The sequence below is a fragment of the Ictidomys tridecemlineatus genome, chromosome 1 (assembly GCF_052094955.1).
Source record: "Ictidomys tridecemlineatus isolate mIctTri1 chromosome 1, mIctTri1.hap1, whole genome shotgun sequence".
Lineage (NCBI taxonomy): Eukaryota > Metazoa > Chordata > Mammalia > Rodentia > Sciuridae > Ictidomys > Ictidomys tridecemlineatus.
The window spans coordinates 114927905-114941420 of record NC_135477.1 but is presented as its reverse complement, the minus strand read 5'-3'; the positions used below and the strand labels follow the sequence as shown (position 1 = coordinate 114941420).

The 13516-nt window shown below is 32.6% G+C and overlaps 1 protein-coding gene and 1 pseudogene across 11 annotated transcripts in view; one reads left to right on the top strand and one right to left on the bottom strand.

The window, feature by feature from the left end:
• Fer (FER tyrosine kinase) overlaps positions 1 to 13516 on the bottom strand; it is a 396280-nt gene that overhangs the window by 305451 nt on the left and 77313 nt on the right. For all 11 annotated transcript variants that reach the window (XR_013437379.1, XR_005728664.2, XM_040273797.2 and 8 more), the window contains 3 exons: positions 8845 to 9028; positions 4869 to 5006; positions 4180 to 4299 (listed from right to left, as the gene is read on the bottom strand). Coding sequence is in view for 9 of the 11 variants with exons in the window: in XM_040273797.2 (XP_040129731.1) it covers positions 4180 to 4299; positions 4869 to 5006; positions 8845 to 9028 (442 nt within the window). In the remaining 2 variants the exon portion in view is untranslated. The remainder of the gene's footprint in view (positions 1 to 4179; positions 4300 to 4868; positions 5007 to 8844; positions 9029 to 13516) is intronic.
• On the top strand, positions 10147 to 10892 carry LOC120885374 (dual specificity protein phosphatase 18-like; annotated as a pseudogene).

Here is a 13516-nt window from a genome sequence, read left to right as displayed (position 1 = left end):
GAAATTAGAAAATAGAATGAACAAAAAAACAAATAAGACTTTAACTTTACTATTTTGCTAAAATCAACCAAAATTACTCCTTTGAGAAGCACAGTAATGTTCACATTATTTTGGAATAACCTATCTATGATTTGCTATAAACTGCTAATGTGCCAGTTCATAACTCCATTAAAGTTTGCAATAAATCTCAAATACATGCTTCATCTATCCAAAATAACAAAAATCACAATGAACATTTAAATATATTTTATGTTCATAATTTTATATCCTGACTATTTAAATTACTTAATGAACTAAAATAATGATTTCCAAGTTATTTAATTAAACAGTGATTGAATAAGAAGAAATATTTGAATATTCAATTTTAGTATATGTCTGATTAAAATCAATTCTTATTTTTAATATATTCTTTTTTTTTAAAGAGAGAGTGAGAGAGGAGAGAGAGAGAGAGAATTTTTAATATTTATTTTTTAGTTCTCGGCAGACACAACATCTTTGTTGGTATGTGGTGCTGAGGATGGAACCCGGGCCGCACGCATGCCAGGCGAGCGCGCTACCGCTTGCGTCACATCCCCAGCCCTAATATATTCTTATATATAGTACCCTTTCCCGCATTTGGCAAAGAAGAGGTTGTTGACGTGGCAAAAGAGTAGTTATAGATAACAGAGCAAAGAAAGAAACTTCAAATTCAAGTCTGAAAATAATGCAACCTAAAAGTATGTTTGATGGGAAGAATACAACTTCAGATGTTCAGTGTCAGTTGTTATCAGAGCCTGAGAAACAGCCTACCACCACAGGGTAATACACCATGCAAACACTCCTCTTATAAAAAGGAAATAATTCTATAAATCATTAAATTTAACTCTTCTTTGCATACACACCAATATAAATATAGCTGACATGCAGATAATGAGATTATGATAAAATTTTTTGTGATGCATGTTTAGACAGGTTAAGGCAATAACTTTGTCATGAATAGATTATGTCATTAGATTTCCATCATACAGGATTTAAGTAATCTGTCTAGTTTTACTTAAATAATTTGGCAGATATTATATCAATTTACATTTCTGCCAATACTTTATAAGAGGGTTCATTTCTTAATTTTTTAAATATTTTAATATTTATTTTTTTAGGTGTAGATGGACACAACCCAATGCCTTTATTTTTTATATGGTGCTGAGGATCGAACCCGGGTCCTGCCCGTGCTAGGAGAGGGCTCCACCTCTGAGCCACAATCCCAGGCCCTCATTTCTTTATGCCTTACAAAACATTGAATATTATCAAATTATTTAAATCTTTGCCAATCTGATGAGTAGAATAGTTTCTTTTTCATTTATATTTCTTTGTCAATGAAGTATATCTTTTCACATAATCACTGGAGATTTGTATTTATTTTTCTAATAGCTATCTGTTCCTCTCATTCCTAATGAAATATTTCAATACAATCAATAAATTAACAATTTTAATGCCTTCAGGAAAGTATAGGTGTTAACTCTAACATGTTAACACTACAGTAACAAAAAAGTAACTCTTACATTCAAATACCTTAAATTTATCTTAACATTTCCAATAAACATATCAAGTGACTCTTTTCTTGGAATAAAATTTTTGAACTGTAATCTTAAACTCATCCTGAAGACAATGCAATGAAATGTAGCTCAATTTTTTTTCCTCAGTAAGATGTAAGCAATTAAATCTTACAGCATATTAACAAAGATTTATTATCTTAATTTATGATATTTTGTTCACTGTTTTATCACCATGATTAAGAAACAATGATTTATAAGTATAACTAATTCTATCCTCATTATACCCTGAAAAGAAAAAAAAAATTCTTCTTCAGTTATAAAATCTCTGATTACATAAGCTTATAACAGGTAGCTTTTTAAATTTTACCACATTATATAACCCAATATTTATATGTTCATTCTTTTTGGAGTTTATTAAGTAAATTATCAATTTTAGTATAAACTTCTTGAAGGTACTAACCTTTACAACTTTATATACACAGCAAAATTATTTTGTTAACTAAAGATGTTATCTGGGAGTAAGATAGTGATAAAAAAATCAGGGGCAGTTTATGCCATATTTTATCATGTAATATATGAATTAACAAATGGAATATCTCATTACACAGGAATTCAGAAACTCTACCAACCATCTTGCACCATGAGTTCAATTCATTTGTTGCTTACACAGTACAGTTTCTCAACCTCAACACTATTGATATTGTTGCCACATAATTCTTTGTCCTGGGAAACTGTCCAGTACACCATGGGATACTTAGTAGCATCAGTGGCTAATTTTTCCAGAAATTGTCAAATGTTCCCTGGAGGACAAAATCTGCCCAGGTGAAAACTACCAGTTTAGAAATAGCTCTCATTGTAAATGTCAATGGCCAAAGTCAATAGTCAAAGAGACCCCTGTAGAGAGCATCAAAAACTTGGGGAACAGCTTCAAGAAATTTAATATAGCTGCCAGAAAAATCTAATTCAGGATACTCCCATGCCTCTACTCCTCTCACCAGTGGCAAGTCCTCCATAGTTACTAAACCCACATCTTGAACAGGTGATTTGTGCAAAAGCATTTGTTAGTTCCTTCAATTCTATCTGAGCAGTATTTCAAACACCTTTACAAACTAATTTTTACAAAACTAATTTTACAATCCTACCTGAGATAATTATATATACCACTAAAATGTTACTGAATAACTGAAGGAGATTAATTACATTAAATGAGAACTTTTGAATAATGTTATTGGAGGTAAAATTTGATAAGTGAAATAATTGTAAGTTCAATATTGAAGAAAAATGAGTACATAACCACTTATAGCTATGGTTTTGACACAAAGATAAGCAGTAACAATGCTTATTAATAAATATTTCTTGTATCACTAGTATGGCCCTATGTATAAACGTGACTGTATAACCAATGTGATCTTGCAATCTGTAAACGTGGAAAAATAAGATTAAGATTACATACCACATTTGTCAAGATCATTGTAATGTTTTGAGCAACTAATAAAAAATTTTTTAAAAAATATTTTAAAACTTAATAAATAAATAAATAGATAGATAGATAGATAGATAGATAGATAGATAGATAGATAGATATTTCTTGGTCAGGCGCTGTGGCATGCACCCATAATCCAGCAGCATGGAAGGCTGAGACAGGAGGATCATGAGTTCAAAGCCAGCCTCAGCAACTCAGCAAGGCCCTAAGAAACTTAAGAAGCCCTGTCTCTAAATAAAATACAAAAAGGACTGAGGCTGTGGCTCAGAGATTAAGCACCCCTGAGTTAAATCCCCAGTACCTAAATAAATAAACAAATACATTTCTTTGTGTTATCCCTGAACAAAATCAGGAGATGTTAAATATTTAACAGTATAGTGTCTTAATTATATTTTATAAATTCAAAAAGCACTATTAATTGCCTTTAACATTTGAAAAATACTAAAAGACACCATAAGATTTGTTAAAACTCCTTTAAAACTTTATGTAACAGAAACAACAAAGAAGAAACTGATTTTGTAGACACTTCTATAATAGAAGACTTCCTTGATTCTAGAGAGAACTCAATTAAAACTCAAATTCTGTGCTAAATGTTCTGACATCAATGTCTCTCCTATCTCTAACAACTAGGGTCCTTATTTCCAAAATGGTTCTGCCAATGAGTAGTGAGGATAAAATGAGATAAAATGTTGCCAAGCACAATTGCAAACACCTATAATCCCAGCCTCTTGAGAGGCTGAGACAGAAGGATCATAAGTTCAAGGCCAACTCCAGCAATTTAGAATATCTCAAAATTAAAAAATAAATAAATAAAGGGCTGGGGTTACTGCTTACTGGTCAAATACCTCTGAGTTCAATCCCTAGTACTGCAAAACAAAACACACAGACACACACACACACTCTCTCTCTCTCTTTGAAAAATAAATCATTATTCCAATATAAAATATTAGCAATAATTAGGCAAATTAATTTAACATCACAAAACTTTGATTTTCAGAATTATCAAAATTAGTGACAATGAGTAAAATTAACATATTTCTCAAAATATGTCACTCTAAACAAATTTACTTTTTATTACTTGAAAAATGGGGGTTTTAAATATGATAAATTATAAGATAACAATAAGACTAATCTTTAAACTGTTCAGATTTTCTAAATACTTACATTACTTGCAAACTTTCTGCTGTTAAATTATTCCACATGATCTCATTTGCCTGAAGGTTTTCATTTTCTTCTAATAAGGAAGTATCAAACTCAATTTCTTGTTCTTGAGCAGCTGTTGTTCTAATAAAGTATGCCAAATAATTCTGATCAATATTAGCATATTAACAAAATATATCTTTGTACACACCAAAGGCAGAATATTTATTCTTATTCAAAATTATATTAACAAATTAAACACAGAAAGTATAAGTACAAATAAACCCAAAGGTCTAACCAAGTAACTTCAGCTTTACTTTCCTTCTCTACAGAAAACAAATATTAACCTGTTTCATCCCATCACAATTTTAATATGCTTAAAATAAGATGCATAGATGAAAAAAACTAATTGATATCTGAGAGCACATGTAAATTCACAGTATTCTATATAAATGTTAAAAAAGAAGAAGAATTTCATATATTAAATGTGTATTAAAGCAATAATACAATAATTAACAAATTTTTAAATATAATTATATAAAATAGTTATCAACATTGAGAAAATCTTTTAAAATCAAAAGCAGACAAATGAATCTATAATAAACTATGTACTAATAGGTTCTTAAATATTTCTTGTCTTAATTTTATTAAATATTATATGGCAGAAAAATTATATTTTCAAAAATCTTTAAAGAGGAATGAAAATATCATACCTGTGAACATCTATGAAATTATTGTATTCTGTGCTAGGATCTATTTGTTCAACTGACAATTGAATCTCTTTATGAACATTCACTATTTCTTCTGTAACAAGACTGGTTATCTGGCTGTATTCATCAAATATTCCTTTTCTGAAAACAAAAATAAAATTTTATAACATTTAAAATTTTATCCAAAAAAAAAAAATACAGACCCAAGAAGGATTCAGAACAACAGACATAGAAATGTACTACCAGAATTTACAAATGGGGGCTTCAGGCACATGTTATTTCATACCTGGAGAATATAGAAGAGGGATTACATTTAATAACTACAATCATTGCAAATGATCTTTAAAAAGGCATTACTTTTTCAAACATGTATTGAACAGGTCCAAAATGCAGAGCCAGTGTTGATAATTTTCTAGATCTTAATATTCTCATAGAAATTTTGTATTCCATAACATGGACCTCTGATCAACTCCTGTCTTCTAAATATCCCTCTCCAGTGTCTGCCACTTCTCAAATGCCCTACTTCTTGGTTCTTGTCATGCTCCTGGAGCTTTTTTCCTTTTTGTAAATAATACCTAGTTCTATACCTTCAATGACATTTAAACCTTTTCTCCTGACCTCTATTCAATAGCAAAAAAGGTTATCAAAGTTATTAGCCTAATAATTCGAAAGATCTAATAAATGCAAAAGGAAAAAAAATATTCTGTCACAAAGACAGTCCCATTGGGGACTGGGGTTGTGGCTCAGTGGTATAGTGCTTGACTGGCATGTATGAGGCACTGAGTTTGATCCTCAGCACCACATAAAAATAAATAAATTAAACAAAGGTATTGTGCCATATACAACTTTTAAAAAAGTGCCATGAATCTAATGTATGAAATATGATATGTCAAGAGCTTTGTAATGTTTTGAACAACCAATTAAAAAAAAGTGTCATTGGTCATTAATGGCTCCAACAGCAAGTGTGGACAGATAATGTTATTCTACATATGCCTCAAATAAATACATAGCATTTATTTATTTTTACTTACTTTTCTTTTCTCAAATCATTATTCATAAATCAAATTCATTACTCACAAAGCTCCTTTATTATAAAGTATTCTCTCTACTACTTTAATAAAGTATTTGGATTAAAAAAATAAAACTGGTTCAGGCAATGCTATTTTCAAATTACTACAGAAGTCACTTGACAGATACAATTTAAAGAAAAAAAAGACAGAAAAATTAAAATAGATATTTAGTCAATATCTCTGGGACTAAAATGATTACAATATGGAAATTACTAAATAATTTTGATGTAGGAATCATTTATATTCACCCTTAAAGCAAACTGGGATTGATGCCAGGGAGGGGGTGGCAATCTCTCCCAACAATACATAAATGGGTACTTGTCACATGGGTTTCAGGGATTCAATTTCAGTGGTAACATCAAACTTGGAATTTTTTAAATGTTAGTATAAAATAATGTACTGCAAAGTGAAGAAACTATGCTATGGAAATGTTTTGTCCCAAAAAGATGTTCTAGTTATCTTGAAGACCTATTACTGAAAATTCATGTCAACAGTTTGAAAAATACTCATTGACAAATGGAGGGTAGGAAAGAAAATATTCCTCAACCAAAATTATGTAATTTAAAGTAAAGCAACTAAATTTATGAATTAAATATTTTAAGTATATATTTCACTATTTTATCAATAATAAAGAGTTTACATATTCAAGGTAATTAAAAATACTTTATTTTCTCTAAAATTTATTTCTTCTAAAATTTTATCATCTAAAATTTAGTCTGACCTTTAAACAAGTATATACATCTATTTACCTTCACACTTTTACATAAGGAGAAGCAAAATTAAGTCAAGCAGAGTCTGAAAGGCAGCAAAGACAAATCTGATCTTCTAATTTCAGAGGTTCTGGAAGTCATTGTTGTCTAAGAAATACTGGGAACCTAGATCTCTTATCTGAAATGTTTCTCTGTGAATGGGACAATATAATACAAAGAGATGTAGTTGTACAGAATCTGTTAGACATCAGAGAGTTGTTCAAAAGCAACAATGAAGCCATTTACTAAGGTTAATTAATATCAGGGTAACAGGTATTAGGAAATATTTTAAACATTTCCCCTTCTGTATAATTAATCAAATAGGAAATGTGTGATCCAGCACAATTTGCAACATTTTAGAATTTTCTAATTTGTAAAAAAGAAATTCCAAATACAATTAAAATCTCCGGTTTTGGGTGATACCAGGTATTCCTTGGCTTGTGGCAGCCTAATTCCAAACTCCACCTCAGTCTTCAAATAGCTATCCATGTTTGCATTCCTCTGAGTACTTTCTTCTTATAAAGACTATAATCATTGAATTTCAAGACTACCCTAAATCCAGAACAATCGCATCTTGATATCCTTAACTACTTACTACATCTACAAAGACCTACTTCCAAACAAAGCCATAAAGGTACATATAAATTTGGGGGACATGCCATTCAACCCACTAATATATTAATGGAAAGAATGTTGAGATAATCAGTAGGCCTCATTTCAAGTCCAGATCTACCACCTCTTAGCTTTGTGATCTTCGGCCAGTACTGATGTATCTGTCACAAAAAACCCTTGGATATAAACTGATCTTCCTAACTTTTCAGGATATTGGACAGAACAAATGAGTTTGTGAACAAACACACATGAAAGTGCTCTGCAAACTACAACATAATATACAATTTTTATAGCTTTGTTTTAGAAATTATCATTCTACTCTAATAGTTTCTTTGGCACTCATTAACTATTCAAGCTGTCCCACATTTTTTTTAACCAGGGATTGAACCCAGGGGCACTTAACCACTGAGCCACATCCCAGCTCGTTTTTATTTTCTATTTTGAGACAGGGTTTTGCTAAGTTGCTTAGGGTCCCACTAAGTTGCTAAGGCTGGCTGTGAACTTGCGATCGTTCTACCTCAGCCTCCAGAGCTGTTGGGATTACAGTCTGTGTGCCACCAAGCCCAATTCAGGATTCCTCTTAAAACTTGAAAAATGCTCACAATTACCTTTCATATTAATTTACCGCTACATTTCAAAGTACACTAGACTAAGAATTCATTTTCTAATTTACATAATTACAGATAAATTAATTAAATATAAGAATCCAAATTGGCCCAAGTTCCTTTTTCTCATAATTCACCATGATTTATGAACTTTATTTCTATCTGAGAGATAATCCAACACTTATTTCTTCTTCTCTAACACTCCTTCATTACTATCCCATTTCCTTTCTCTCTTTCCTAACCCTACTTCTAATGCACAGCAACTCTAACATGGAAGAATTCCCCTAAACACATTTTCAGTGAAAGAAATTTGAATCTAATCAGTTGGAAATTGCAAAATTAACTAATAAAGGGAGATGAAGTCCACCAACATGTGGCTTATCTTTTTCTATTGTCTTACATCAATGTATATGGTAAATGTGTGTGTGCAAGTAACTTATTGATTACTGCTAGTTCCTTAAAGAAAAATTGTGCCTGCACATCTCTATATCCCTAAGTAGCAAGTAGTATAATTTGTATACAGTAAAACCTCAATAAGCATTTGTTGATTTTAACCTCATACCAAAAAATAAAGAAATAGCAAGAAGCCTAAATAAACCTTCAAAAAATTATTTCCTTAAAGCTTCTCAGTTCAAGATTTCATTCAAGATTTCAATGTTCAACACTTTGGGAACAGAGAATATGTCAACCAATGAATTTTTTTTTTAATTTAAATATTCAGCTAACTGGAACAAAACAAAAACACAGGATAGAAGATCCATTTGGGGGCTAGCCAGAAGGTTTACTAGATGATCCCAAAATGAGGGAAGAAGATTACACAGATCTGACATACCCATTGTGCTGGGTAATAACAAAACTCACAGAGCAGAAGCTTAACTGGGGTAGAAAATATTTTGAAATAATTTTCAATGTGATTTTATGATGAATAGGAAACATATCTTACAGAGCTCTTATCATCTCTTCTTGCATCTTTTGTAAGGAATCCAGAAGCAGAGGAAGTGTGGTGTCATGATACTGATTCTGATGAAGCTGTGCCCCTTTTAGTGCCAATATGTACTGATTATGCAACATATGAAGTTTCATTGTAGCTTTGTCATAACGTTCCTTGGCCTTTTCTGTTTCCTTCCCTGAAATAAAGAGTGAAGAAAGTTAGCAAAAAGGTAAGGAAAAGTTTTTTCTTCACTATGTACCATCTGAATTACCACTATTTTATTTCACACATTTTATGAATAATAAACTAAAGATTTTTTGGTTTCATATTATGTGTTAGACTTTATATAAAGTACTCTTTATGTGTGTTTAGCATGTAGGTTGCTATGAAGGAGGCATGATGTACACTAAATATTCGGTGAATCAAAATGTATATACAACACAAAAAAAATACTGATACTTGATCCTCTCATCTTCAAGAAGCTTAAACCAAATCAGAATAGCAGTGCACGTGAAATTGTACAAACAAGAAATCAAAAATGGCTGTAAATAATGTTAAATGTTGAGGTCTATGTTTGAGATATTAATAAAGCCAAGGTTAGTCAGAGGAGGCTTTGTGGAGAAAATAGACCTTAAAATATATGGCATGTATGGAAAAGTATATGACGTAAAGAACAATATTTTGGCTCTCTCAATGAATGTTATTAACTGAACACTACTAGAAACTATACTAAACATTTGAAATTCAGTATTTAAAAACAAGGTTCTTCCCCCCCCCCCCATGTCTTCATACACGTACTTTGGGTTGACATAGAGCCTGGTAAATTAGAATAGCATCACAGGCAGAAAAATAAGCAATATTGGTACTTCTCCACTAGGTGGGCTGTGATAACCTGGTAAGTACTGGCAGAGTTGTACTTGGCATAGAAGAGAAGCCGAGATTTCTCTGAAGTCCTGGACAGCCAGTTCTTCCCCATGAAGAGAAACCACTGCTACAGAAACCAGAATACTGAGCCAGTGGAGATTGTAGCCAGGACCTGAACTGGTCTTTATTTCAGATACCCTTGCTGGGGGATTTGCAGTGCCACTGCTTCAAGAATTAACCCCCTCTCACTCCTAAAGTAGAGAAGATCTCACTAAATTGCTGAGACCGGTCTTGAACTTGCCATCCTCCTGCCTCAGCCTTTTCTGTTGCTGGAATTACAGACCTGTGCCACCATGCCAGGCTCACAACATGCTTTTAAATTTACCATGGACACAACCTAGCAGAAAGATACAGGCCTCACATGTGGCCAACTGCTGACCCACACCCTTGATGATAGTGCCTCTGTGTACCTTCCAGGTTCAGTTCTAGTAGCCCTCAGTCACTGGCCTCTCAAAGATCACCAGAAGCCTCTATATCAGCAATGGTATAGCTGCCAAAAACAAGCTCTTGCTGTCCAGAAACCATATCACCTCATCATCAACATCTGGAAGGAAGTGGTAATACCTTCTATGAGTATATCCAGTACTCACAGCTGCCTGTGGTTAATGCACCCATCTCACAGCTCTGTCTTCTTTGACCCCATTCCCGACCACATTTACAATGTGGAAATGAAGCAGGGCCTTATGCTGCTAACAGTGTGCTGCTGGGGGTGAATCTCTCAGTCACTTTGTGCCTTGCTTACCCCATGAAGTACCAAGCAAGATGCCCACATATGAACCAAGTCAAGCTGGCCCATCATCCAAACAAACAAGGTCTTTGGGAGCAGCTCATCTACTACGAGTTCCAGGTGTTTGGACAGAATACTGTGCACATGGTAACTCCCTAATGGAAGTGATCCCTGACATCTATGAGAAGGAGATCCATTTGATGATTCCACTGTAAATCATCCCCCAGCTCCTTGCTTTAAGGTCAGTGTACAGACCTATTGTTGATCCTATACCAGGATACAAACTTGAACAATCTACCTTTGTTGATACACAAATACACCAGATGATTCCTTTTATAAGGGCAAGAAAAAAAGAGTTGCTATAGCTTTCAACTTCGTAATCCATATCATTGAAAATCAAATTCATTAATTATTAGACAGTGAAGATAAGTTTTCTAACCTATGACTAACAGGCGATGGCTACTGACCAGAGGGTTAAGTAAAGCAGGTGGTACTGAGGACAAACAGACCAGCACCCTATGCCTATGATAGGCCTGTGTCGTGCTGCCCTTCTCCAGACTGACCTACTCAGAATGGGTCTGCTACAATTACACTTTCCTCAAACCCAACGCCAGAGCCTTAAGCGTCATGGCAGCCACTAAACATTTCACATTAAGTGCCAACTTAGTAGATAAGCTGCCTTTAAGCAATGCTCTAGGAATCCTAGGGACCCCAAGCAACCCCATGTCCATTTTCACCACACTGGTCCTACTCTGGTTTTCTAGATAAGACTTATAGAGATAGTTTTCAAATAAAGCATTCTACTGTATTAAAAAAAAGAATAAAATAAGAATTCATACTCCATTTGAATCAAATGTATGATATATGATATGTCAAGATCATTGTAATGTTTTGAGCAACCAATAAATAAATAAATAAATGGGATTTATTGATAATATTAATATATTTTCCATGTCACAAAAAAAAAAGAATAAGCAATGTTATACAGGCAAGGAAAGACTATGAGAGTATTGAGGAAAGGAGGGAGGAAATATATCTGATGAGAAGGACCACTCTAGGTACTAAATGACTTGATAACCAAGCACAGAAATTGAGACTTGAATTGGGAGAGGTCTGAGAGATACCCAAAATGTCATGAGTTAAAGTTTTTTTTGTGTGCTTTTTCAACTAAAACAATTTAGAAAGTATTTATAGATTGCCAATGTAAGTGAATGAACATGTAAATTTATCAAACTTTTTATTTGATTTTTCTTAGATATACATGACAGTAGAGTATATTTTGACATATTATACATTCATGGAGCGTAATTTATTCTAATTAGGATCCCATTCTTGTGGTTTTACATGATGTGGAGATTCATTGGTCAAGTGTTCATATGTGAACATAGGAAAAATAGAACTTTTAAGCAAATCTTGAACTTTGGGGACAATTCAAATAAATATTTCTTATCAATTCAGCTTAAGAAATTTTTAAAAAATATTAATTTCTGTTCTCCTTCCAAGGAAGTTCTGCTAATTAATCCTGACCCCAGAAATAGATCTTAAGAATTTTTGACAGCTTCATATATTTGTATATGTGTGTGTGTGTGTTTGTGTCTGTGTGTGTATAATTTCCATCAAACTAGTATATATCTACTACCAACAAATTCTAGTATTTCCAAGTCCTATAACCATTACCTCCTAGAGAGGTGCACCTGATTATTCTTCAGAATACAATTCTTTAGTCATAGCCCATTACTAGGTGGCTCCTGCACACATTTGAATAACTGTCCAAGGTATTTCACAAAATGTTGCCACAAAAGATCTATATTACTTTAAAACATTAACAACTTCTCATGAGAAAATATTTTTTTTGCCAGAATATCTTTCCTAATTTTTTTCACTTCTGACTGGAAACAGATTCTACCACTAAGAGTAGCAGGAGTGGAACAAGTATTTTAATTTAGTTTGTACCTGAAGAAAATCACGGGGGGGGAAAAAAACGAAACTTAAACCACTAAAGAGGTGGTTTTTCATATTTTTTATTACAACCCATAGGATGAACCATTTTATGTCATGAACCAGTATAATAATCATATGTACCTTAAATATTAATAATTCTGCTCACTTTGAGGTATGCCCAAGGATTTTTTTAAAAAATTCTATTTTACTTGAACTTTGAATTTCTAAGAATTGTTAATCAGAACCCAATAATTTGTTTGCCTCAGTTAACATAAATCCCTAGAGACATTTTGACTTATTCTGTATGCATGTGGGATAATCTTATTAACTTAGCAATTAGTAAATCACTTCAATAATACTAATCATGAATGATTTTTAACATTCTGAGGAACATATCATCCCACATGTTGTTACTATAATAATTTTGTCACAGAACATTGCTACTTAGCATTATTCTTGCAGAAATACATTTCATTATATCCCCAAGAATTAATGCAATTAACACATCTACAGCCATCCCTGAAGCCTTCCTATAAAAAACCCCTGTTGCTCTCTACCAACAAAAGATAGAGACTCCTTTATGAAGCTGACTCCCAAAATCCAACATCCCCACCAGATCATAAAGAAAACCATCTCAGCTAAAAGCTAAGCAACACTAATGCCTGAAAATGAGTGAAAAGTTCACTACCTCCTGGTACAGAAGCTGCCAGAGCAGTCATATTACTGCCCTAGGGACCATTTTAAGGTTTTTGATGTCTTTGTCTTTTGTTTTGATTCACCATTTTTAATTTCTGTTACTTGAAATTAAACAAATTAATCTGCCAACAGTTCCAAAGATCATGTAGAAGTATCCAGATAAATTAGTTCCAAGTAATAAAAACTTTTCTACAGTCTACATGTTTATAATAAGAAAGTAAAGCAAATAGTTTCTAAGCAAGAGTAATTGAGTATTTTATTCTAATTTGTTATTGGCAGTTCAAAAGGCATAACTAATGAATTCCATATTTAATGTCACATTTTTCAAACATTATTATTTTTTAATGAACTCTATTATACCTAATTAATTCCTTAAATTTTTAGTATAACTTCAAG